The sequence below is a fragment of the Suricata suricatta genome, chromosome 9 (assembly GCF_006229205.1).
Source record: "Suricata suricatta isolate VVHF042 chromosome 9, meerkat_22Aug2017_6uvM2_HiC, whole genome shotgun sequence".
Classification (NCBI taxonomy): domain Eukaryota; kingdom Metazoa; phylum Chordata; class Mammalia; order Carnivora; family Herpestidae; genus Suricata; species Suricata suricatta.
The window spans coordinates 114,235,859-114,261,274 of NC_043708.1; the positions used below are offsets into that span (position 1 = coordinate 114,235,859).

The 25,416-nt window shown below is 38.5% G+C and overlaps 1 protein-coding gene across 1 annotated transcript in view; it reads left to right on the plus strand.

The window, feature by feature from the left end:
* The window catches only part of OCA2 (OCA2 melanosomal transmembrane protein), a 406,012-nt gene that overhangs the window by 142,456 nt on the left and 238,140 nt on the right, over positions 1–25,416 (plus strand). Inside the window, exons 15-17 of the mRNA XM_029951989.1 lie at positions 19,922–20,069; positions 22,285–22,342; positions 24,813–24,921. Coding sequence (XP_029807849.1) covers positions 19,922–20,069; positions 22,285–22,342; positions 24,813–24,921 — 315 coding nt within the window. The remainder of the gene's footprint in view (positions 1–19,921; positions 20,070–22,284; positions 22,343–24,812; positions 24,922–25,416) is intronic.

A 25,416-nucleotide genomic window follows, 5' to 3' on the forward strand; every position in this document is an offset into this window, starting at 1 on the left:
GACAATAAACTATTTAAAAATAAATAAATAAATAAATATGTGAAGATAAAAAAAGAAATGAATTTAGGATACATGGATTTAGAAGTATAGGAAACAGATCTGTATAATCAACCTCTCCACTCTTCCTGAGTAAGGAGTTGATAACTTTGAGGCAAGTGGGAGGGGATGGTTGGGACCTGGGTGATACTGAAACCCCAGGTCAATGCCAAGACAATCTGTAAATCAACACAGAGTGGGCTATGCAGAGTCAGGGCTGATCCTCTGGGCCACTATGGAGCATAGGGCTCTCCAATTTTAGAATGCTTATCTTTTTTAAAGTTTATTTATTTTGACAAGGGGGAGGGGCAGAGAGAGAGAAAATCCCAAGCAGTGTGTCGGTGCAGAGACCAATGCAAGGCTCCATTTCATGAACTGTGAGACCATGACCTATGCCAAAATCAAGAGTTGGACGCTTAACTGACTGAGACATCCAGGTGCTCTTAGAATGCTTGTTATTACTACAGATTCCCAAGACCTATCATAGAGATCAGGGTTCAGCAGGTCTGTGGCAACATCCAGAGCATCTGACATAACAGACTTGGTTATGTGGCAGTCAAAAAGTAACTCCAAAATCTCAATGAATTGCAAAGCTCTGTTCTTTTCCTCACTTTGGCTTCATTCCTACTGAAGGCTGGTAGTACCCTACTTGCATCAGTTCTCAGAGCCCTGAGTTTTTGTTCATCAAAGTAGAGAGAACCACTTGTCCCATTCCATTATTGACTGACAGAGGGTGCCTCTGTTCATAGCTTGTTATCCTGGTTGTCATCAGGTTCCACCAGTCGCAGAGGCCAGGATGAGTCAGTCTGACAAGTGCCCAGATTGGAAAAGAACATGACTTATTTGGTAAAATGCACAAATAACCAGCATAGTCTGCCTTTCTGTTCACTAGATATCAGCTCAAGATGTTTCTTGCTAATATTTTGTATAGTATTTTTGTGTCTGTGTGCATAGGGAAATTTGTATACAGTTTACTTTCTTGTAATATCTTTTCTTGCTGTCCTTATAGGATGAGTACAGAAGTATACCCTCCTCTTTAACTTTTTTGGAAGAGATGTCATAGAATAGAATTGCTACTATTGTTCCCTTAGATGTTTGCTAGGATATTTACAGGCCTGGATTTGTGTGTGTTGGGGGGTTTAACTAAACATTCAAATTCCTGATTAGATACAGGGCTATTACAGTTATCTATTTCTTCTTGAGTGATTAATGGGAATTTATATCTTTCAAGGAATTTGTCTCTCATGTCTCAGTTGTGGAAATAAGTATTCCAAAGTTCATAATATTTCACTATCCATTTAATGGACTTTTTTTTTTTTAATTTCAGAGAGAAAGTGAAAGTGTGAGTAGGGGAGAAGGACAGAGGGAGAGAGAATCACAGAGCTCAATGTGGGACTTAATCCCACAACCCTGAGATCATGACCTGAGCCCATTTCAAGCCTGAGCCACTCAGGCTCCTCTTAACGGATTTTTGGATAATGTAATCTTTCATTCCTGATATTGGTAATTTGTGTCTTTTCTTTTTTTGTTTTTTAATTTTGAGGTTTTATTTAAGTCCTAGTTAGTTTATATATATGGTAAAATTGGTTTTAGCTGTAGAATTTAGTGATTTATCACTTACATATAAAAACTAGTGCTCATCACAAGTGCCCTCCTTAACAACTATCACCCACTGTTCACCCACTTCCTTCCATTAACCCTCAATTTGTTCTCTATTGTTAAGAGTCTCTTATGGTCTGCTTTCCTTTTCTTCTTTTCTTTTTTCCCTTCCCCTATGTTCATGTTTTGTTTCTTAAATTCCACATATAGGTGGAATCATATGGTATTTGTCTTTCTGACTGACTTATTTTGCTTAGCATAATACACTTGCAAATGACAAGATTTCATTATTTTTGATGGCTAAGTAATAGCCAATTGTGTATATATGCACATATATAATATTATACATAATATTACACACACATATAATACACATATATAATATTTTGTTCTTTTTGATTGCTGAATAATATTCTATTGGTGTATATACATATATATAATATTACATATATAGTTTGTATATATAATATATAAATATATAAAATATTACATATATAATATTCATTATTTTTGATGGCTCAGTGGTGTTCTATTGTATATATACACATCTATAATATTATATATAATATACATATATGATATGATAAAATACACATATATAATAGTACACGTTTATAATATACACACATATAATATACACATATAACATTCTATTGTGTATGCACAATATTTATATCACATCTTTATCCATTCATCCATTGATGGACATTTGCATTCTTCCATAGTTTGACTATTGTTGACAATGCTGCTATGAACATCAGGGTGCATGTATCCCTTCAAATCATATTTTTAAAAAATTTTGTAAATTTTATTATTATTATTTTTCTAATAGTTTATTGTCAAATTGGTTTCCATATAACACTCGGTGCTCTTCCCCACAAGTGCCCTCCTCTATTGCCACCACCACCCTTCCTTCCTCCCCTTCACCCTTCAGTCCATGGTTAGTTTTCAGTATTCAATACTCTCATAATTTGCATCCCTCTCTCTCCCCAACTCTCTTTCCCCCTTCCCCTCCCTATGGTTCTCTGTTAGGTTTCTCCTGTTAGACCTATGAATGCAAACATATGGTATCTGTCCTTTTCTGCCTGACTTATTTCGCTTAGCATGACACCCTTAAGGTCCATCCCCTTTGCTACAAATGGCCATAATTCAATCTTTCTCATTGCCATGTAATATTCCATTGTATATATAAACCACATCTTCTTGATCCATTCATTAGGTGATGGATATTTAGGCTCTTTCCATAATTTGTCTATTGTAGAAAGTGCCGCTATGACATTGGGGTACATGTGCCCCTATGCATCAGCACTTCTGTATCTCTTGGGTAAATCCTTAGCAGTGCTATTGCTGGGTCATAGGGAAGTTCTATGGAGAGTTTTTTGAGGAGCCTCCACACTGCTTTTGAGAGTGGCTGCACCAGTTTACATTGCCACCAACAGTGTAAGAGGGTGCCCATCTCTCCACACCCTCTCCAACATCTATAGCCTCTTGCTTTGTTCATTTTAGCCACTCTGACTGGCGTGAGGTGGTATCTCAGTGTGGTTTTGATTTGTGTTTCCCTGATGATGAGTGATGTTGAGCATCGTTTTATGTGTCTGTAGGCCATCTGGATGTCCTCTTTGGAGAAGTGTCTGTTCATATCTTCTGCCCATTTCTTCACTGGATTATTTGTTTTTCGGGTGTGGAGTTTGGTGAGTTCGTTGTCGATTTTGGATACTAGCCCTTTATCTGATATGTCATTTGCAACTATCTTTTCCCATTCTGTCAGTTGCCTATTCATCTTCTTGATTGTTTCCTTTGCAGCACAGAAGATTTTTATCTTGATGAGGTCCCAAGAGTTCATTTTTGCTTTCATTTCCCTTGCCTTTGGGGATATGTCGAGTAGGAAATTGCTGCGTTTGAGGTCAAGGAGGCTGTTTCCTACATTCTCCTGGAGGGTTTTGATGGTTTCCTGTCTCACATTCCAGGTCCTTCAGCCATTGTGTTTATTTTTGTGTATGGTGTAAGAAAGTGGTCTAGTTTCATTCTTCTGCATGTTGCTGTCCAGTTCTCCCAGCACCACCTGCTAAAGAGGCAGTCTTTTTTTCCATTGGATACTCTTTCCTATTTGTCAAAGATTAATTGGTCATACATTTGTGGGCTGAGTTCTGGGTTCTGTATTCTATTCCATTGGTCTATGTGTCTGTTTTTGTGCCAATACCGTACTGTCTTTATGATGACAGCTTTGGAGCAGAGGTTAAAGTCTGGGATTGTGATGCCTCACGTTTTGGTTTTCTTCATCAATAGTACTTTGGCTCTTTGGGGTCTTTTTTGGTTCCATAAAAATTTTAGGACAGCTTGTTCTAGCTTTGCAAAAAATTCTGGTGAAATTTTGAAGGGGATTGCATTGAATGTGCAGATTGCTTTGGGTAATAATGACATTTTCACAATGTTTATTCTTCCGATCCATGAACAGGGAATGTTTTTTTTTTTTACTTTCCTTGTGTCATCTTCAATTTCTTTCATAAGTATTCTATAGTTTTCATTGTATAGGTCTTTTACATCCTTGGCTAGGTTTATTTCTAGGTATTTTATGGTTTGTCATGCAATTGTGAATGGGATCAGTTTCTTGATTTCTCTTTCTGTTGCTTCATTATTGGTTTATAGAAATGCAACCAATTTCTGTACATTGATTTTGTACCCTGCCACTTTACTGAATTCATTGAACAGTTCTAGAAGGCTTCTGGTGGACTCCATCAGGTTTTCCATGTAGAGTATCATGTTATCTGTGAAAAGTGAAAGTTTGACTTCTTCTTTGCCAATTCTGATGCCTTTTATTTCCTTTTGTTGTCTGATCACCAATGCTAGGACTTCCAGCACTATGTTAAACAACAGTGGTGAAAGTGGACATCCCTGTCGTGTTCCTGATCTCAGGGGGAAAGCTCTTAGTTTTTCCCCATTAAAGATGATATTAGCTGTGGGCTTTTCATAAATGGCTTTTATAATATTTAAGTAAGTTCTTTCTATTCCAACTTTCTCAATGTTTTTTACTAGGAAACAGTGCTGTATTTTGTCAAATGCTTTTTCTGCGTCTATCGAAAGGATCATATGGTTTTTATCCTTTCTTTTGTTAATGTGATATATCACATTGATGGATTTGTGAATATTGAACTAGCCCTCTAACCCAGGAATGAATCCCACTTGATCATGATGGATAATTCTTTTTATATGCTGTTGACTTTGATTTGCTAGTATCTTGTTGAGTATTTTTGCATTTGTATTCATGAAGGATATTGGTCTGTAGTTCTCTTTTTTGGCTGAGTATCTGTCTTGTTTGGGAATCTGAGTGATGCTGGCTTTGTAGAACGAGTTTGGAAGTTTTCCTTCTATTTCTATTTTTTGGAATAGTTTGAGAAGAATGGGTATTAGCTTTGCTTTAAATGTCTGGTAGGATTCCCCTGGGAAGCCATGTGGCCCTGGGCTCTTATTCATTGTGAGATTTTTTATAATGGATTCGATTTCTTCACTAGTTATGGGTCTGTTCATACTTTCTATCTCTTGTCGTTTGAATTTTGGTAGTGCATGTATGTTTAGGAATATGTGCATTTCTTCTAAGTTGTCCAGATTTTTGGCATATAGTTTTTCATAGTAATCTCTAATGATTGGTTGAATTTCTAAGGGATTGGTTGTAATAGGTCCATTTTCATTCATGATTTTGTCTATTTGGGTGTACACTCCTTTCTTTCTAAGGATCCTGTCTTAAAGTTTATCAATTTTGTTTATTTTTTCAAAGAACCAACTCTTGGTTTCAGTGATCTGCTCAACTGTTTTTGTGGATTTTATATTGTTTATTTCTGCCCTGATCTTTATTATTTCTCTTCTTCTGGTGGGATTGGGGTGTGCTTGCTGCTTCCCTTCTCGTTCCTTTATGTGCTCTGTTAGATTTTGAATTTGTACTTTTTTCTAGTTTGTTGAAATAGGCCTGGATTGCAATATTCTTTCCTCTTAGGACTGTCTTTGTTGTGTCAGAGAGTTTGGATTGTTGTATTTTCATTTTCATTTGTTTACATATATTTTTTAATTTCTTCTCTAATTGCCTCATTGGCCCAATCATTCTTTAGTAGCGTGGTTTTTAATCTCCACATTTTTGGAGGTTTTCCAGACTTTTTCCTGTGGTTAATTTCAAGTTTCATAGCATTGAGATCTGAAAGTGTGCATGGTATGATCTCAATTCAGTTATATTCATGGAGGGCTGCTTTATGCCCCAGTACATGATCTATCTTGGAGAATGTGCCATGTACACTTGAGAAGAAGGTGAATTTCCTCCCTTCAGGATGCAAAGTTCTATATATATCTATCAATTCCATCTGTTCCAATGTGTCGTTCAGGTCCATTTTTTGTTTCATGATTTTCTGTCTGATTGATCTATCCATTGCTGTCAGTAGAGGTTTAAAGTACCCTGCAATTAGCATAATCTTCTCATTAAGATTGTTTCTGCTTGTGATTAATTGTTCTATGTATTTGGGTGCTCCCAAATTTGGTGCATAGATGTTTATAATTGTTAGCTCTTCCTGATAGAGAGACCTTGTAATTATTATATAATGTCCTTCTTTATCTTTTTATATTGCCTTTAATCTCAACTCCAGTGTGTCTGATATAAGTATGGCTACTCTGGCGTTCTTTTTTTGGTGCTGCATGATAGATATTTCTCCATCCCTTTACTTTCAATCTGAAGGTGTCTTCAGGTCTAAAATGAGCCTTTTGTAGATAGCAAATAGATGGGTTTTGGTTTTTTAGCCATTCTGATACTCTGTGTCATTTGGTTGGATCATTCAGTCCATTTACATTCAGTGTTATAATTGAAAAATGTGGGTTTAGATTCATTGTGTGCTCTGTAGGGAAAATGTTTGTAGTGGTGTCACTAGCACCTTATATTCTTTCAATATTTCCCTCATAGAGTCCCTCTTAGGATTTCTTATAGGGCTGGTTTGGTGGTCATGAATTCTCTCAATTTTTGCTTATTTGGGAACACCTTTATCTCTCTTTCTATTTTGAATGGCAGGCTTGCTGGATAAAGGATCCTTGGCTGCGTATTTTTTCTGTTCATCACATTGAAGATTTCCTGCCATTTCTTCCTGTCCTGCCAAATTTCATTAGATATGTCTGTAACCACTCTAATTGGTTTCCCTTTGTATGTTAGGGGCCTTTTATCTCTAGCTGCTTTCAGAATTCTCTCTTTATCTTTATATTTTGCCAGTTTCACTATAATATGTCATGCCAAATGTTGATTCAAGTTACATCTTAAGGAGGTTCTTTGTGCCTCTTGAATTTGAATGTCTATTTCTTTCCCCACATTCAGGAAATTCTCAGTTTTAATTTGATCTAGCACCCCTTCAGGACCTTTTTCTCTTTCTTCTTCTTCAGGAATTCCTATGATACAGATATTGTTCCGTTTGATTGTATCACTTAGGTCTCAAATTCTCCCTTCCTGCTCCTGGATGAATTTCTCTCTTTTTTTCCCTCAGTTTTCTCTTTTGCTATAACTGTTCCTTCTAAGTCATCTATTCTTCTCTCTTCCTCTTCAATCCATGAGGTGGCTGCCTCCATTTTATTATTCACCTAAGTTATAGCCTTTTTAACCTTGTCACAGCTATTTTGAAATCCCTAGTTCTAGTATCAGTAGCTTCTATGATGCTGTTTTCAAGCCCAGAAATTAATTTTATGACAATTGTTTTAAATTCTTGTTCAGTTATGATGCTTAGGTCTGTTTTGAGCAGTTCTGTGTCTGTGGCTTCTTCCTTGAGTTTCTTTCAGAGTGAGTTCTTTCATTTTGCCATTTTGGCTAGCTTTCTGACTCTTGTCAGTTTTAAAAGCTCTCTGTGCACTGTGCACCTGTTAGTATTGCTCTGTTAGGGGAGGTTTATTGACTGTCATTTCCGGAAATGTTCTTTTAATGGTGTCTTTCAGTTTCTCTTGTTGTCCCTTTGATTATTTTATTTCCCTACTCAACGATATTTTGGACTCTCTATCATGCATACTCTCGCTTGTTTTTGGGGTAGCCCTGAAAAGGAAAACAGACAGACAAACACACAAGGAACAAAAGCAAGCAAATGCACAGACAAATCAAACAAACAATCAAATTAAAAGGGGGAAAGAAAGAAAAGAAAAGGAAGGGAGTGGAAAGAGAAGATAAGAAAAGAAGATAAGAAAAAAATAAAGGGGTCAGAGAAAACAAAGGACAATGGACAGTCTAAAAGCATATAACCAGTCGAGGGGAGAGATAAGGATGAAATAAAGGAGAATATATGTGGATGGCAAGAGATAAAAAAAAAAGAGGGAGAAAGGAAAAAGGAAAATAAAGAGTAAAAATTAAAAAAATAAAAAAAGTAAAAGAAGTAATAATAATAAAAAATAAACACAAAAAAAGTAGCAGCTCCTCCACACAGATAGGCTGGTTTGGTATAGGTAAGTCTCGGGGGCTACTCTTGGAGGCCCTGCCTTGGTGATTGCAGAGAGAAGAGTGGCGGCACCCCAAGTTCTGCTCCACCTAAGCTCTCAAGCCACTCTTATGAGTCTGATATCCTTTTGCCATGGGCGAGCTAAGCTGTATTTTCCAGGCCCATCTCGCTTCAAAATCCTAGACCCAGCACTTTAATGCTACCACAGATGAGATGCACTTGCTTTGGCTGCCAACTTCTTAGCCGGGATCTCGTAGAGAGAGGGAGCTGTTTCTCTTGACACCTGCTGGGATTTGCGCTGCTGCTGCTGGAGGTGATGTGCGCTCCTGCAGCCACAGCAGCTGCCACCAACTCCCTGCCAGGATCACGTAGGGGTGGGTGATGTTTTTCCTGGTCCTGTCCTAGGTCAGTGCTGATTCCACAGAGCCCAAGGAAAAATTCGCCAGCTGTAAGGGACAGGTTTCTCTCCCTGAGCTCAGTGGTCATATATGGGGTGAGAGTTTTTCTCTCCACCCCAGGTTAAGTTTATCTCTTCTCTAGAGACAATACTGTAAGCGTATTCAGTTTCTCTTTCTCTTCCCTTTGTCTCTCAGGGGCTCTGCGGGCTTTGCCTGTGTTGGGCTGGGGCTCCCACCTCCCCTGCACCTCTCGGGCTAGCTAGTTTTCCAATCTCCCCAGTTTGCACTCACTCACTCAAGAATCTTTGAGGTTGTCTTCTTTTTGGAGTCTGTATTCTCTCCTCCCACTCTTGCAGATAAGAGTAATGTCCTTCTCAGTTTGATAGATGGGGCGGACGAAGTTTACAGAGCTCCCTTCTTCTCTGCCATCTTGCCTCCTCCAAAGTTCTTTTAAAAGTATATGTTCTGTCTCAGCCCGAATCCTCACCATCCAGAGTTATCACACCATCGATGTAAATGATTGTCTTTAAGGTATTGCTTCCGATCATCAACAGGGGGACATAATGGAGAAAAAAACACATATTTTAGTATTCTTTGAGTAAATACCTAGTAGTCCAATTGCTGAGTGGTAAAGTAGTTCTATTTTTCACTTTTCAAGGAATGTCTATACTTTTCTTCATAATGGATGCACCAGTTTGCATTCCCACCAACAATGTAAGAGGGTTCCCCTTTCTTTACATCCTTACCACATCTGTTGTTACCTGTGATGTTAATATTAACCATTCAAACAGTCATGAGGTGGTATCTCATCATGGTTTTGATTTTTATTTCCCTGATAATGAGTGATATTGAGCATCTTTTTATGTATCTGTTAGTCATCTGGGTGTCTTATTTGGAAAAAGGTCTGTTAATGTCTTTGGACTATTTATTAACAGAATTGTTTATTTTTGGGTGTTGAACTTGATATATTCTTTATAGATTTTGGATACAAACCCTTCATCAGATATGTCATTTGCAATGATCTTCTCTCATTCCATAGGTTGTTTTAGTTGTGTTGATTTTTTCCTTTGCTGTACAGAAGTTTATCTTAATGAAGTCCCAATAATTAATTATTTTATTTTATTTTTCTTGCCTCTGGAGATGTAATTAGTAAGAAGCTGCTCTGGCTTAGATCAAGGAGAAAGAAGTTGTCTGCTGTTTTCTCCTGTAAGAGTGTTATGGTTTTCTGTCTCACATTTCATCCATTTTATATTTATTTTTGTGTATGTTATAAGAAAGTGATCCAAGTTCATTCTGCTGCATGTTTCTGTCAAGTTTTCCCAACACCATTTGTTGAAAAGACTACTGTTTTCCCATTGGATGTTCTTTACTGCTTTGTTGAAGATGAGTTGGCCCTATAGGTGTGGGTCCATTTCAGAGCTTTCTACCCTGTACCATTGATCTATGTGTCTGTTTTTGTGTCAGTGTCATACTGTCTTGATGATTACAGCTTTGTTATATAGCTTGAGATCTGGTATCATGATGACTCCAGCTCTGCTTTTTTTTTTTTTTTTTTTAAGGATTGCTTTGGCTATTCAGAGTCTATTGTGGTTTCATACAAATTTTAGGATTGTTTGGTCTAGCTCTTTGAAAAACTGGTGGTATTTGGATAACACTTGCATTGGCTGTGTAGATTGCTTTGTGTAATACATTTAACAATATTTGTTTTTCTAATTCATGAGCACAGAATGTTTTCCCATTTCTTTTGTCCTCTTCAATTTCTTTCATAAGCATTCTATATTTTCCAGCATATAGATCTTTTACCTCTTTGGTAGATTTATTCCTAGGTATCTTTTTTTTTCTTTTGAGAGAGAGAGAGAGAGAGAGAGAGAAAGAGAGAGAGAGAGAGAGAGGATGAGGAGCAGATGGAGAGGAAGAGAGAGAATCAGAGAATCCCAAGCAGGCTACATGCCTAGCACAGAGCCAGATATGGGGCTGGATCTCATGACCATATCATGACCTGAGCCAAAATCAAGTGTTGGATGCTTAACTGACTGAGCCACCCAGGCGCCCCATTCCTTGTCATTTTATAGTCTTTGATGCAATTGTAAATGGGATCAATTCCCTGATTTCTCTTTCTGGTGCTTTAGTATTGATTATAGAAATGTAACAGATTTCTTTACATTGATTTTATATCCTGTGACCCTCCTGAATTTGTGTATTACTGTTTTTTGGTGGTGTCTTTCAGGTTTTCTATGTAGAGTATTATGCTATCTGCAAATAGTGAAAGTTTGAGGTCTTCCTTGCCATTTTGGATGCTTTTTTAAATTTATTCTTGTTGTCCTATTGCTGAGGCTAGGACTTCCAGTACTGTGTTGAATAACAATGGTGAGAGTGGACATCCCTGTCTTGTTACTGACTGTAGAGGAAAAACCCTTAGTTTTTCCTCATTAAGGATGATATTAGTTGTGGGTCTTTGGTATATAGCCTTTATGGTGTTGAGGTATATTTTCTCTACTTCTACTGTGTTGAGGGTTGTTTTTTTTTTTTTTTCAGGAATGGATGCTGTATTGTCTCAAATGCTTTTTTTGCATCTATTGAGAGGATCATAAGGTTCTTATCCTTTCTTTTATTAATGTGGTGTATCACATTGATTTGCCAATATTAAACCACTCTAGAAGCCCAAAAGTAAATCCCACTAGATCATGGTGAATAATTCTTTTAAGGTACTGTTGGATTCAACTTGCAGTATCTTGAAGAGAATATTTGCATCTATATTCATGAGGCATATTGGCCTGTAAATATCCTTTTTAGTGGGGTCCTTGGTTTTGGAATTAAGGTAATGCTGGTCTTGTAGAATGAGTTTTGAAGTTTTCCCTCCATTTCTATTTTTGGAACAGTTTGAGAAGAATAGGTATAAACTCTTCTTAAGTGTCTGGTAGAATTTCTCTGGGAAGCCATCTGGACCTGGACTTTTATTTGTTGGGAGTTTTTTGATTATTGTTTCAATTACTTTGCTGGTTAAGAATCTGTTCAAATTTTCTATTTTTTTTCTATTTTACTTTTGGTAGTTTGTATGTTTCTAGGAATTTGTTCATTTCTTCCAGATTTCCCAGTTTGTTGGCATATAATTTTTTATAGCATTCTCTTATAATTGTTTGTATTTTTGTGGTGTTGGTTGTGATATTTGCTCTCATTTGTGATTTTATCTATTTGGGTCCTTTCTCTTTCTTTTGATAAGTATGGCTAAATGTTTATCAATTTATTAATTTTGTTAATTCTTTCAAAGAACCAGGTCTTAGTTTTGTTGATTTGTTCTACTGTGGGTTTTTTTTTTGTTTCTATATTATTTATATCTGCTTTAACCTTTATTATTTCCCTTCTTCTGTTGATTTTAGGCTTTATTTCCTGTTCCTCTTCTAGCATCTTTAGGTGTAAGGTTAGGTTGTATATTTGAGACTTTTCTTGCTTTTTGATGTTTGTTGTATCCCAAAAGTTTTGGACTGTCATGTTTTAATTTTCATTGGCTTCCATATTTTTTTTTACCTGCTCTCTAATTTCTTGATTAACCCATTCATTTTTGGTAGAATGTTTTTTAACTTCCATGTATTGGAGGGCTTTCCAAATTTTTTCTTGTGGTTGATTTCAAGTTTCCTATGGTGGTGATCAGACAAGATGCTTGGTAAATTCTTAGTGTTTTTGTAACCAACTATGTAAACTATTCTGGAGAATGTTCCATGTGCACTTGAGAAGGATGTGTATTCTGTTGCTTTAGGAAAAAGTGTTCTGAATGTATCTGTGAAGTCCATCTGGTCTAGTGTGTCATTCAAAGTCATTATTTCCTTGTTTATTTTATGCTTAGATGGTCTGTCCATTGCTGTAAGTGGGCTGTTAAAGTCCCCTGCTATTATTGTATTATTATCAGTGAATTTCTTTATGTTTGTTATTAAATGATTTATATATTTGGGTTCTTTCAGTTGAGGACATAAATATTCACAACTATTAGATCTTGATGGATGGGCCCCTTAATTATGATATAATGCCTTTCTTCATCTCTTGTTATAGTCTTTGTTTTAAAATCTAGTTTGGTATAAGTATAGCTACCCTGGCTTTCTTTTGATGTCCATTAGCATGATAGATGGTTCTCCATCCCTTCACTTTCAATCTGCAGGTGACTTTAGGTCTAATATGAGTCTCTTGTAAGCAGCATATAGATGGGTCTCTTTTGTTTTTTTAAACCCATTCTAATACCCTATTTGTTTTACTTGAACATTGCATTTACATTCACAGTAATATTGGTAGAGAAGAATTTAGTGCCATTGTATTACTTGTAAGATTGGTGTTTCTGGTGATTTTTTCTGTTCCTTTCTAGTCTTTTTTGCTTTTGATCCTTCTTTCCAACTCAAAGAGTCTGCTTTAATATATATATATATATTTTTTTTTTGCAGAGCTGGTTTAGTGGATGCAAACTCCTTTAGTTTTTGTTTGGGGAACATTGATTTTTCCTTCTTTTCTGAATGACAGCCTTCCTGGCTCCATGTTTTTCCCATTCAGCATGTTGAATATATCCTGCCACTCTCTTCTGTCCTGCCAGGTTTCTGTGGACAGATCTAATGCTAACCTGACTTTTCTTTCCTTGTAGGTTAGGGGTTTCTTTGCCCTTTCTGCTTTCAGGATTCTTTTCTTATTTATGTATTTTGCAAATTGTCCATGATATATTTTGACATCGGCTGGCTTTTGCTTAATTTGATAGGAGTTCTCTGTGCTTCCTGGATTTAGATATCTATGTCCTTCCCCAGATTAGGGACGTTTTTAGCCATAATTTACTCAAATAACCCCCTGCCTTTTCCCCCCTTTCTTTTCTTTCTGGGACTCCTATGATACAAATGTTATTATGCTTTCTAGAGTCACTGAGTTCTCTAAGTCTACATACATGATCCAATAGCATTCTTTCCTTCTTTTTTCTTAAAGCTTTGCTATTTTCCATAATTTTCTCTTCTATATCTCTGATTCATTCTTTTGCTTCATCCTTCCTTGTTGTCATTTCAGCCAGTCTGTTTTGCATTTCAGTTATAGTATTTTTAAATGTTTCAGCCTGAGTAGGTTTTAGATCTTTTATTTCTGTAATAAGGGATATTTTAGTGTCTCCTATGCTTTTCTGAGCCCCAGCTAGTATTTTTGTGATTGTTGTTTTAAATTCTGGTTCAGGCATATTACTTATATCTGTTTTGATTAGATCCTTGGTTGTGACCTCTTCTTGTTCTTTTGGAGTGAATGCCTCTGTCTTCTCATTTTGTCTAGGTCAGTGTGTGTGTGTGTGTGTGTGTGTGTGTGTGTGTGTTACAAAAGCCTGTTATGTTTTCTGCTCCTGAGAGTAATAGCTACATTAAGAAGAGGTCTTATACTGTCCAGGGCCTGGTGCTTCAGGAAGTGTTTCAGAGTTTGCACTCTGCTATTATGTTTTGGCTGCTTTTCCCCTCCAGTCAGTTCTCTGAAGAGTTTCTCCTTGCTTGCAGTGGGGGAGAGGGGAGAATAGGGACGTGTTTCAACCTTGTCCAATGGGTGATATTTTAACTAGATGTGTTTTGGCCTGCTTGTCAAAATATGCCTGATCCTATTTCCACTAGAGCTGAAACTTTGCAGCATTGTATGATCCCTAGATTTGGTGTGTGTGAGGTTTTGTGTTGGTCTTCTAGGTGGTGGGCTTGCTCTGCTGGTTAACTGGCTTACTTGCCCTAGTAAAGATGCAGTGGGGTGGGGCTTGATGTAAGCAACTCCAGCTTCCAGTGGGGATACTGTGTTGCTCACTGAAGTCTCTTAGTGGTGATATGTGAGGGGCTCTACACTCTCATCCTGGAGCAGGGAATCTGTGCCCACTGTTTTAGAAACCCTCACAAAAGAGTGATCAGTCTCCCCTTTTGTGTGTTTGGTTTCCATCCATCGGATCCCTGCCTTCACCTTGTCTGAGCCCAAGCTGTCTGCTTGCTAGGCAGTACAGTACTCCTGTGTTTTATCTCAGGCATGTGGCTGTTTTTCAAAACTCCAAATTTTAGGGGACTATGCAGCATGGATTCATGCTGATCCTCTGGGGGGAGGGTCTTTTCATGCTGCAGTTTTTTTTTTTCCCAGAAAAGCAGTTGTAGGATTGCACAGAGGCTCAGAATTTATGTTAAAGTGCGGCCAAAACCCAGGCACCCTGGTTTGCTGCCCTCAGCAGATGTCTCTTTTCCTATGCTAATGAATTGGGCAACATGTTGGCACCCTCTAATTCTTTTGCACTCCAAGAAGGGGAACTGTCTCTCCTAGTGTGACCCAGGGGATCCTCAGAACACACTGTCCGCTGCTCCTAGGCCTCTGCCTTCCTTTCCGACAAGAGAACAGCTATGACTGCCAGTTTCCATCTGGCAGTGGCATGGACTTCTAATACTTCAGAATTTGAGCTCTGCTGATTTTAAAAACATGTGATAATCAGCTGTTTTAGTTTTCCCAGTCAGTGGTTTTGAGGAAGTGTTTCTCTTGCGTAGTCATCTGTGTGCTGCTTTCTCTGTTTATCTTCCTCTCTCCAAGATCAAGGCTCCCTCCCCTCCACACCAATGATTTTTTTTCTCCCCAAAATCATGTCTTTGTACCTACCACCTTCCACAGTGTGGCTTCTTATCTCACACTAGTTCTACAGTTTGTTCTCTCAGAATTCAAATTGGTTTCCTGGGTAGTTGGAATGATTTGATATCTGTCTAGCTGTTTGAGGAATGAGGCAAGCATAGGGTCCCCCTAATGAGCCACCATCTTAACTCCTCTCCTGTCTTTGCTTTTCTCTGATGGGTCTAGTTAGAGTTTTATTATTTTTTATTGATTTCAAGGAACAAGGTTCTGATTATATAGGTTTTTCTCTACAGTTTTTTAATCTCTTAATGATTTCTGCTGTGATATTTATTTTCTTCTAACTCTGGGATTATATATTCTATTTTTGCTAGTTTCTTAAATTGAAGGTTGAAGTTATTAAATTTATATGTATCTTCTTTTCTAATACAGGTGTTCAGTGCTCTAAATTTCCTTCCAAGTTCTAATTTAGTGGCCTCCTATCAATTTTTATATGTTCTATTTCATTTCCATTCAGTTCTAATTACTTTCTAATTTCCCTTTTGATTTCTTTGATCCTTGGATATTTTAGATGTGTTTATTTATCACATGTTTAGGTATTTTGCAATTACATAATTTAATTTCAGAGTGATCAAAGAATATACTTGGTAAACTTGAATCCTTTTAAAACTATTAAGATGGTTTTATGGCTAGAATGTCTAGCCTTGTAAATATTCTTTATGCACCAGAACAGAGTAGTATTCTACTGTTGTTGGGGAAAGTTTTGTCAGTATGTTCAGTTAGGTGACATTGGCTGATAATATTATTCAAGTCTTCTATATTCTTGCTGATTTTCTATCCATTTGTTCTATTAATTACAATTAATTAAAAGAGATGAAAATAGAAATCTCTATGAATGTGGATTTGCCCATTTCTCTTTCCAGTTATGATTTTTGCTCTATATGTTTCAAAATTCTGTTATTATGGTACATAAATCTGTATGATTGTTATTTCCTCTTGAAGAATTAGCACCTTTATCATTATAAAATGACCTTTGCTATCTATAATCATATTCTTCCTCTGAAATCTATTTTGTTGTTAATGTAGCAATTCCAGCTTTCTCTTGACTGATGGTAGGGTAGTATAACTTTTCCATTCATTTACCTCTATATTTAAAGCTAAGCAAAATAAGTCAGGTGGAGAAGGACAGATGCCATATGTTTGCACTCATAGGTCTAACAGGAGAAACCTAATAGAGGACCATAGGGAGGGGAAGGGGGAAAGATATTTGGGGAGAGAGAGGAACGCAAAACCTGAGAGACTATTGAATACTGAAAAAGAACCAAGGGTTGAAGAGGAAGGGGATGGGGGGAGGGGGGAGGTGGCAATGGAGGAAGGCACTTGTGAGGAAGAGCACTGGGTGTTATATGGAAACCAATTTGGCAATAAACTATTATAAATAGAAAAAAACCCAAAAAAACAAACAAACAAAAAAAGAAAATAAAGTGGACTTCCTGGAAGTAGCTAAGACTTGGGTCTTGCTTTTTTTTTTTTTATTCAATTCCTGATAATTTCTCTTTTAATTGGTATGTTTGGATTCTATTTAATATGATTAATAATATGGTTAAATTTAAGTGTATCATCATGTTGTTTTCTATTTGTGCCTTCTCTTCTTTATCCTTTTCCTTTCATTTTATGCCTTCTTTTGAATTAATTGAATATTTAAAAACATTCCATTTCACCTTTTCCTTTTGCTATTACATTTTTGGCTATAATTGTGTTATAATTCCATTTTTCAACTCCCAGCCTTGGCATTTTCCCCTAAGACTCATCACTTGGAGCTAGATGACCCTTCTCTAGGCTTTCTGGCAGCCCCCACATCCTGTGAGAGAGCATATCTCATGGTAATGTCTTCACCTTTTTGTACCATGTATATGATAACCCCAAGTAATGCTATAGGAGGTTGGTTGAAAAGTTCAGGAAGATAGAGATAGGAAGTAATGAGAGAGGTGGAGATTAGACATCTGATGATATCCCCTGGTCAGGGACCAGCATGGAAAAGGTATGAGCTGATATGGCAGGATCAGAGCTCACAAAGCACTTGTCATTTGAGGATCTGAAGTATTTCCTCAAGACCTTTGGCTTTATTCTGTAAGCCATTGGAAACCAATTTGAAAGAAGGACTCTGCCTGTCTACTATCTTTCTGGATAGATCACCTAGATAGATTTATCTTCCTAGAAGATAGGTAAATAGGAAGGTAGGTAAGATTTATTCTTTCTGTGTATCTATCTATATAACTGTATCTAGATATAGATATCTATCGATAGGATAGATAGATAGAATAAGCAGTGTTTTATGACTAATCATGGGTGGATTTGTAGGAAATGACTCCAATTAGAGGTTACTGAGGAGCAATCAGAATCAGTAAGTGTGTCCAAGTCCAAGAGGCTTGGACAAGCTGATGATCTGAGGCAGGAACAAATGGACCCTGTGAGAACTATACCAGTATATCCTGAACTGCTTTGGTGGCCCAGTACTTCCCAGGCTCATGTTTACTTATGACATATCTTATATCTCTTTCTAACTTGTTGGAGGCCCATCCTATAACTTAATAATTTTATCCTTTAGCATCTAGCATGGTATCTGACATTACCAATAATGTTATTCCAGAAAGAGTAAAGAATGGCATTGAAAAGACCAAAATGACATTTCAGTCCCATGTACCTGGAAGATTAATATGTCATTTAAAAACAGAAAATGAGAGGAGAGAAAAGTTTTTGGAGGGAAGATGGAATGTTTAGCTGTGAACCCAGTGGCACAAGATGCAGAGGACAATTTCAAGTAGCCTATTGAAACCTTGTCTTAGGGCTTAGCAGAGGAGAGAGGGTATGGAGATGGTAGAAGAGGTGTGGAGGAACCCTGAGAACTGAGGAGCAAATGCACTTGGATTCGGGGTAGGCAGTGAGCTTCCTTTCCCTGGGAAAAATCCCTCTCTCAACTAAATTCCCTGATAAGTGATAATGTATTTTATTTCAAAATTAGAAGAACAAAAGTACACTGCCTAAGAATTAATGTATGAGTTTATCTGGGGAGAATAGCTCCTCCTGTTGATTTGATGTTTAATTTGATGTGTTAGAAGGCAGCTAGGCTCTGGCTGTGCACAAAGGGGCTAAGGCTGCCTCTGGAGAGGACCCTGGCAGAAAGGAGCCTTGGAGATCTGGAAGGCCAGTTTCACAGATGCAGCAGTGACTCCCAGGCTCTGCTTCTCCACACATCAATGGGGACAGGCTTCCCAGCCTTCATGCATGCATGGACTAGCCCTCAGAGACCAACTATGCTCTTGTTTAACTCTTTAAAGTTGATCAACCATTTGGGAAAGTGACCATCACCAGTGTGCCTTGAAAGACAGACTGGAAAGTCTCTGTACTTTATGGATAGGCTTTGAATGATATCTTTTGTGTAATGTGGTTCAGAGCATTGGATGAAACACCTTCACTGAAACCACTGACCTCATCTCCCCTTTTCTATCCCTGTGTGGTATTTTTGTGTTCAGTGTTTCAGAAGTCTAGTTTATTCAGTTTTCTCCTCCTCCTGCTCCTCCTTTTAATGTTTTCATAACCTCATAGGTTGTTTAATGAGATTTGAGTCTTTCTGAAAGGAGATCATAAATTTGTTTCTCTGAAGAGGCTTTGAATTATACCCATTTATTTTTTTTATTTTAGCAAGCTACAAAATGTCAATATGAACTGAATGGAAACACATTCTATATCTTAGTTCCAAAGAGTTTTCATATTTGTAAGGCTAGGCCTTTAGAGGAAAACATGTGTTAACTGAAGTGGTTTTAGTGCCCATGTTCTCTCCCAGTTCTCTTTTCTGGGTTTTGACACAACTTGCAGTAGCTCTGTCACATAGTAGGTGATCAATTCTTGTGTACTGAATAGAGGGGGCTTAAACAGTGGTGTTTTCCTAGTCATCGAACTCACCAGTACATGCTACCTCACAGTATTTAGATAATCAGCCTGCTTTGCCTCTGCTCTAAACTAGTTGTCTAGTGCTCTCATACTGCTTGAAAGGGTTCTGTCTTTTAAGTTCATCTTGAATTCTTGTGATATGTGGTATATAGTACATTTCACATAAGAGGTGATTGATGAAAATACTCTGCTTCCTTATATTCTTTGGTGGATATTTGGGGAAACTTATGTAGTACCTTTAACTATAAAATAGAAGTTAAATGTAAATCTTCATAAAAGATTTTGATATTTTAGGAGCCAAAGAATTGACAATTCATTTCTCTTTAGTCTTCTACATCATAAGATGTCTGAATTCATGGGTAAAATTTGCCTCATTCTGTTAATTTGAGCATTTCATAAGGTTGTCTATGTGTCTTTCATTTATATTCTTTCATAGATGCACATTCAGCTTGGAGGCCTGGTCAGGAGGCAGGGCATTTTCTACCTCCTGCTTTTATCAGATGCCTTCCTGCTGAGAACCTGCTGAGAACTACACTTGTATTTTAAATGTTCATTAGATCTGCTTCAATGATTAGTCAAAGTCTGGACTTTGGCAGAGAGATCCAAACCCTGGTTGTAGGAAGTAATTCCTTGGGAGGGGAAAAGGTTGTTAAGTACTAGCATTGATATGTATATTCAATAATTTATTCCTCATCCAAATCACATTACTTCACATTGATGGTAATTTTTTAATATGGGCTTTGTCTCCTGACTCTACTACGATAACATGAATGCTAAGAAGCCACTGCTTTGGTTTGGTCCATGGTGATCTGTGCATCATCAGGTATGTGTTTCATAGTCTTGGAAGATTGTGAGGGGTGTGGGTGTCTGCTGATGTCTGAGGTTGTGGGACACTCAAGCCTTGGCTTTCCTTTCCTGCAGAACTGAAGCACGAGATCCACGTCTGGCGTCTGACTGCGCAGCGCATCAGCCCGGCCAGCCGAGAGGAAACGGCGGTTCGGGGCCTGCTCCTGGGGAAGGTGCGAGCACTGGAACACTTGCTGACCCGAAGGCTGCACACCTTTCACAGGTACCAAGCCAGGCCCTGCTTGGGCTTCTCTTGGTTTATAGCAGTAGCTCTCAATTTTACCTGTTGTGCTCAATTGTTGAATTGTATCAATATCATATTTACTACTACCCCTATGGTGTCTAAATGCCATACAGTGTACAAGTCAACTAGGTTAAAATGATAATTCTTCAGTTACTTCATGGTACTACAAAGTAGTAACACTAGCTTCATGCCAGTGTCTGCTGAGGCACATTATTTTGTCTCGCCCTCATTTAGATCTCTGGAATATGTCCTGGTACCAGCCCCAGTTTAAGGGTGAGAGAACTGAGGGTCAGAGAATTTGAGCAACTTGTCCAGGGTTCTATTGCTAGGAAAGAGTGACACTGGGGATTGAATCTACACTCGAGCACTGCCAGTCACACCTTGACACATAACACTTGTTATATAACAAGAATCAAAAACAGTTAATATAACAAACAAATTAACAAAATACTCTCCTAGAAGTTGATTTTCAGGGACCTAAAAGAATACCTAAGTCTTACTGAATTCATTTCCTGTCATTCGCTTTTAATCAAAGCTGAGATGTAAAAGGTAACAATGAAGAAGTGAGTTTTTTCCTCCAACTCTGATGAGGTGCTGAGTTCCAACATGTATTCACTTTGGGAGAGCTGACAGGAGAAAGCAAAAGCATGTCACCTCTTCAGGGACATTGGATTATTACTGCCACAGAGCTGGGGATTAGGCAGGATGAGGGGTTTGTCAAGGCAAAGGAAATGCAAATCCTTGTGAATGTAGTGTGAATGATCTTACCTGTTGCAGCTTGCTGAAAGCAGCCCTGTGTTTCTGGGCTCAGGACAAGAGCTGAGCATGGTGCCTGCACTGACCCTTGAGGGTCATTTAGTATGGTCTTGAAACCTGTTCTGTTAGTTGGGGGAAAGGCTACAGGGAATGTGTGGAGACTTACTTTCTACAGCAAAGCACTGTCTCAGCCCCATCCTAGCCTAACACCCACCTCCACCAGGTGGTGCTGGGGAAGCAGGACCTGGTGTTCTGAGGCTCCAGTAGGGACCTGAATTGCAGGTTGGGGACTGACTTCAACAACAGGCATAGATTTTAAAGGGAGAAACTTTGTAAATGAAAGATGCAGGAATAAATTGCCTTAGTGTATTTCATCGCTGACCTTCAAGCTTCAGCATCCTTCAACCCCATCTGCTGTGGGGTTAAAGACATACTCGGTGTATCTCAGAGTTACAACTGTGAAGAAACATGTGGGCCCAGAGGTTCACCAAGTTTCCATCAGCTCATCCTGTGTTGATCACATATAGGAAATCTGAGGTGTGGAGAGGGCAATGGCTTTGCAAGGCTACAGTCACTGAGGACAGATTACAATGAGGGTGATCTAAGGCAAGTGCTGGCTCTGCAGATTTTGTTGTATCTATTATTTTAAAAAATTGTCTTCAGAATTTGCCTGCATCTCCTTTGATTTCCAATAGGGTCTGCTCTGGCTGTGTGGTCAGCCTCTTTTGAGACTTACTTATAGTATGTGAGTGCTCATAAAACTAAATTCTCCACCATATAGCTCCTTTTCCTAGTTGGTGGGGAAGAAAATAAAGCAGTAAAGATGAACTGATAGGAAATGTTTAAAGGGAAAGGCATGTGGGAAAAAATGAGGGTGACTGAAACAGATGAGAGGGTCCCATGACCAGAGGAGGGAGGAAGCACACATAAATTCTTTACAATTTTTTCCAATGATAAAATCACCACTAAAGCAAGTGGCATTTCTTTTACAATTTTTTCCTTTAGTTAGTTTGGTTGTCAATATAAGAGAACTTCAGTTTGAAAAAAAAGCATAGAAAAATAGAAACTAAATAAAGGAAAACAAAAGTAGCTTACTGTCATTTCTTTTGTTTACATTTTGGTCAGTATTCTTCTGATATTCTCTGTGCTCATCATGTTCACACATATATATGCTTGCACATTTGCTTATTAACATTCCATTCATTTCCTGTATTACTTTTCTTTGGAAATACAGAAATATCTTTTCCAATCCATAAACTCAAGTCCACCAGTCACCTTTCATGACTAGGTGTGCCCAGTGTGTGGCCATATCAGGTGTCACTTAGTGTCTGGTATGTAGGCCAAAGGTCCACGCTAAATGTGTTACTAGCTGCGGCCTTGCTGATCTCACTGCTCAAAAGCTCCAGGAAAATGATGAGTCTGCTTTTTTCTCTTTTAGACAAATCTCACAGGAAGATAAAAATTGGGAGACCAATATCCAGGAACTCCAAAAAAAGGTATTGTGGTTTCTTCTCTCAGGGATTTCTGATTCCCCTCTTGCTTAATATAAAGTTAAGACTGAAAGTAATTTCTCTTTTTATTCCTATAGTTGTACACAGGCATAAATTATTTCTAGGAGTAAATGGGAAAAAATCATTTTCCAAACATGATAGGCCTATTTTATTCTGAAATGGAAAAGTTAAAAAATTTTAAAATACCCTTTGAGAATGAGTGGCCCTTTCTATGGTTAATGCAGCTGCAGAGAAAGTTGGCTGGGTGCCTGAGGTTCTTGCTGCCCTCCCTGATCCTAAAGGGCAGCTCTTGTGGTTCCCATTGTGTGAATTAAGAGGTGGAGACAGAGACAGACGAGGCATGCCGTGTGAGACGGAACAGCGTTAAGGACAGAGATGGCATGTGTAATGCACATTCTGTTCTATGGCTCTGACTTCTGGTGGGCTCTGACTTTTCAGTTATGTTGCTAATTTTCCTGCTTTCACACAGTGCCCGCTCCTGGCTGAGTGAACTCTGCTCCAGATCTGCTGGGAGACATATATATCTTTGTGAAATTTCAAATTCAGGTAGTTTCTTTCCTAGGGAGAGATTGATTACCCGTGTTCTTATTATGATAGGAATATTTTATCTCTTTATAAAGGACTTTTAGGTATGGTGGTCCTGATGAGTAATGTGTCCTTTGGGTCTCTTCCCGATCTCTGTCCCACTGAGATAGTTGGGGTAAGGAAAGCAGGGTGTAGCTATGACACTTTTCTGGGCCCCACGGTTTTGTAGACCTGCCTGCTTTGCTAGACCATGTAATGCTGGCTGTGAGTTACGGAAGAGATTGTGTACCTCTCTGTGTATTGGTGGATGAGGACTGAGGAGAGGCGGAAGGGAAAAGCAAGGCGCTTGTATTGTATCTAAGAGTTCTTACTGTGATAGCTCCAGAAAGTCAAAAGGAGAAAACGTCACAAACACCCAAAATAACAGATAAGCATAAATTTTGGATCATTTCCACTTACACCAGCAAAGTGTTGCTGGAATGTTCTTTTATCTGCTTCCTCCATTTCCAATCCTGGAACTTCCCATAGTAATACTTTCTATCATTAGGATGGCTGCATGGAAGGTTAGTAATGCCTCCCCTTACAAGTGAGGAGCCATGCTGTTTTCCTCCTAATTCACCATCACAGACTCATCTAGCCAAACTCTCCTTCCTTAGAAGTGGGAAGAAGAAGATGAATAGGGGCTAATTGAGTCACAAGCTTTGGCAGTGGGTGGGGAAGGAGGGCAGATAATCAGGAGGTGGCTCACATGATTTGTGAACAGGGGGCCAGGGACTGCAGCCAGACCTAATGTAACAGGGAAGAACATGCTTGTGGTTCTTATGGCAGCAGCTTTAACTGTATGACTAGAGAAATCCAGAGAGAAAATCTATACCTATACACACATCTATCTCTATATCTTTTTACCTATACCTGTACCATCTTTCTATACATCTATTTCTATCCATATGTATACCCATAAATATCTGTCTCTGTCTCTCTCTTTCTATCCATATATATATGCACACACACACACACACACACACACACACACACACACACCCCTATCTGGCAGGACCATCCTTAAGAAAGGACATGGCACAGTTGTCAGGTCACATGGTGGATCATGATTCACATAGGGCCCTGTTTGGGTAGGGCATGGTGACTCAGGGCCCATCTGTGCCAGTTTGCCCGGATCTTGCTCCCTTCCCCAGCTCGACACACCTATGGCCCTTGGAACACAACACCCTCTGGAGACCTCATCCCATCTTGCTCTGTGGCTCAGGCCCACTTAAAGGAAGTTTGCAACTTTGAGGTTAATGAAGGTACTATAGAGTCTTCTGGCACCTCCCCTCACCCCTGAATAACTCCACAAGCTACCAATGATGTTATCTTGGTGGCTATGGGACTGCCAAGTGTGTTCTAGGGTCTCTTTGAACATGAAAGGATACAGTAGAAGCCTTCAGCAGGAGTCATGTTACTGCATGAATATGTTAACCTCGGTGCCACCATGAACAGGGATTTGTGTGATAGGAGGAAAGTTGAATTAAAAGGATGTGAGTACATATCACCTGTGGAAATGTGTGGCCAGGTCCCTGAAGTTAAATGTTGTTTCCCCAGTGGTTTTGCCAACATCGAACCTAATGCTCATGATAAAGCTAGGAGCACTTTCTGCATCATATTGAGAAGCTATTTAGTCAGGTGTTTTATAAAAGGATTGTCTTATATTTTAAATTTGTTGTCTTTACTTTTAAATAAAGATTTTGAATGATATAATCCCAAATCTATAGTTTTTTATAATGCATTACCTTATCTTCTTTCTAGTTCAAGATATTGTATTTTTCATCTTAAGGAGAAATTTGTAGTGATTCAAGTCATGTAGCGTGAAGGACACATTGCAGAAAACAGAAGATTGTGCTCAGTAAATGAGTTGTATTTTCTTCTCTTATAGCACAGGATATCAGACAGGATTCTGCTCACCAAATGCCTGATGGTATTGGGATTTGTTATCTTCATGTTCTTTCTCAATTCATTTGTCCCTGGTGTTCATCTTGATCTTGGTGAGTCTAATTTTTTATTACCTTTTGTCTATAGGCTTTGCAATTGCTATCACAGTCTGGAAGGAAAGATTTCAAAGCTTGTTCCCAGATATTGGTGAAGAGGGTGAGATGGAAGGTGACCATCTTGATGGAAAAAAGGAAACCTTTATCCACTGCCTCTCTTTTTGTGTTCTGGAAGAGAGGGAGAGATGTCTTTCCAACCCCTAGTGTCTGAGTGCATGGGTCCTTGGCCCCTCCAGGGTTTAACATTAGGAATATGGAGTAGATATTATCATCTCCTGTACTTGATAACCAGATCTTTAAACTGTTGCTTGATAAGCACCCCCAGAAGAGACAGGAGGTCACATCAGCAAGGTCAGAGTCCTACTGTTTGTGCAGCTTGACATTAGAATAGATGAACCACTGAAAGGGCCAGAGGAGTGCAAAAAGTCTGCACACATCCCTGTGCCCCATGGTGCATCTGTTTTCCCCACGCAGCAGAACCTGTTCTCCTGC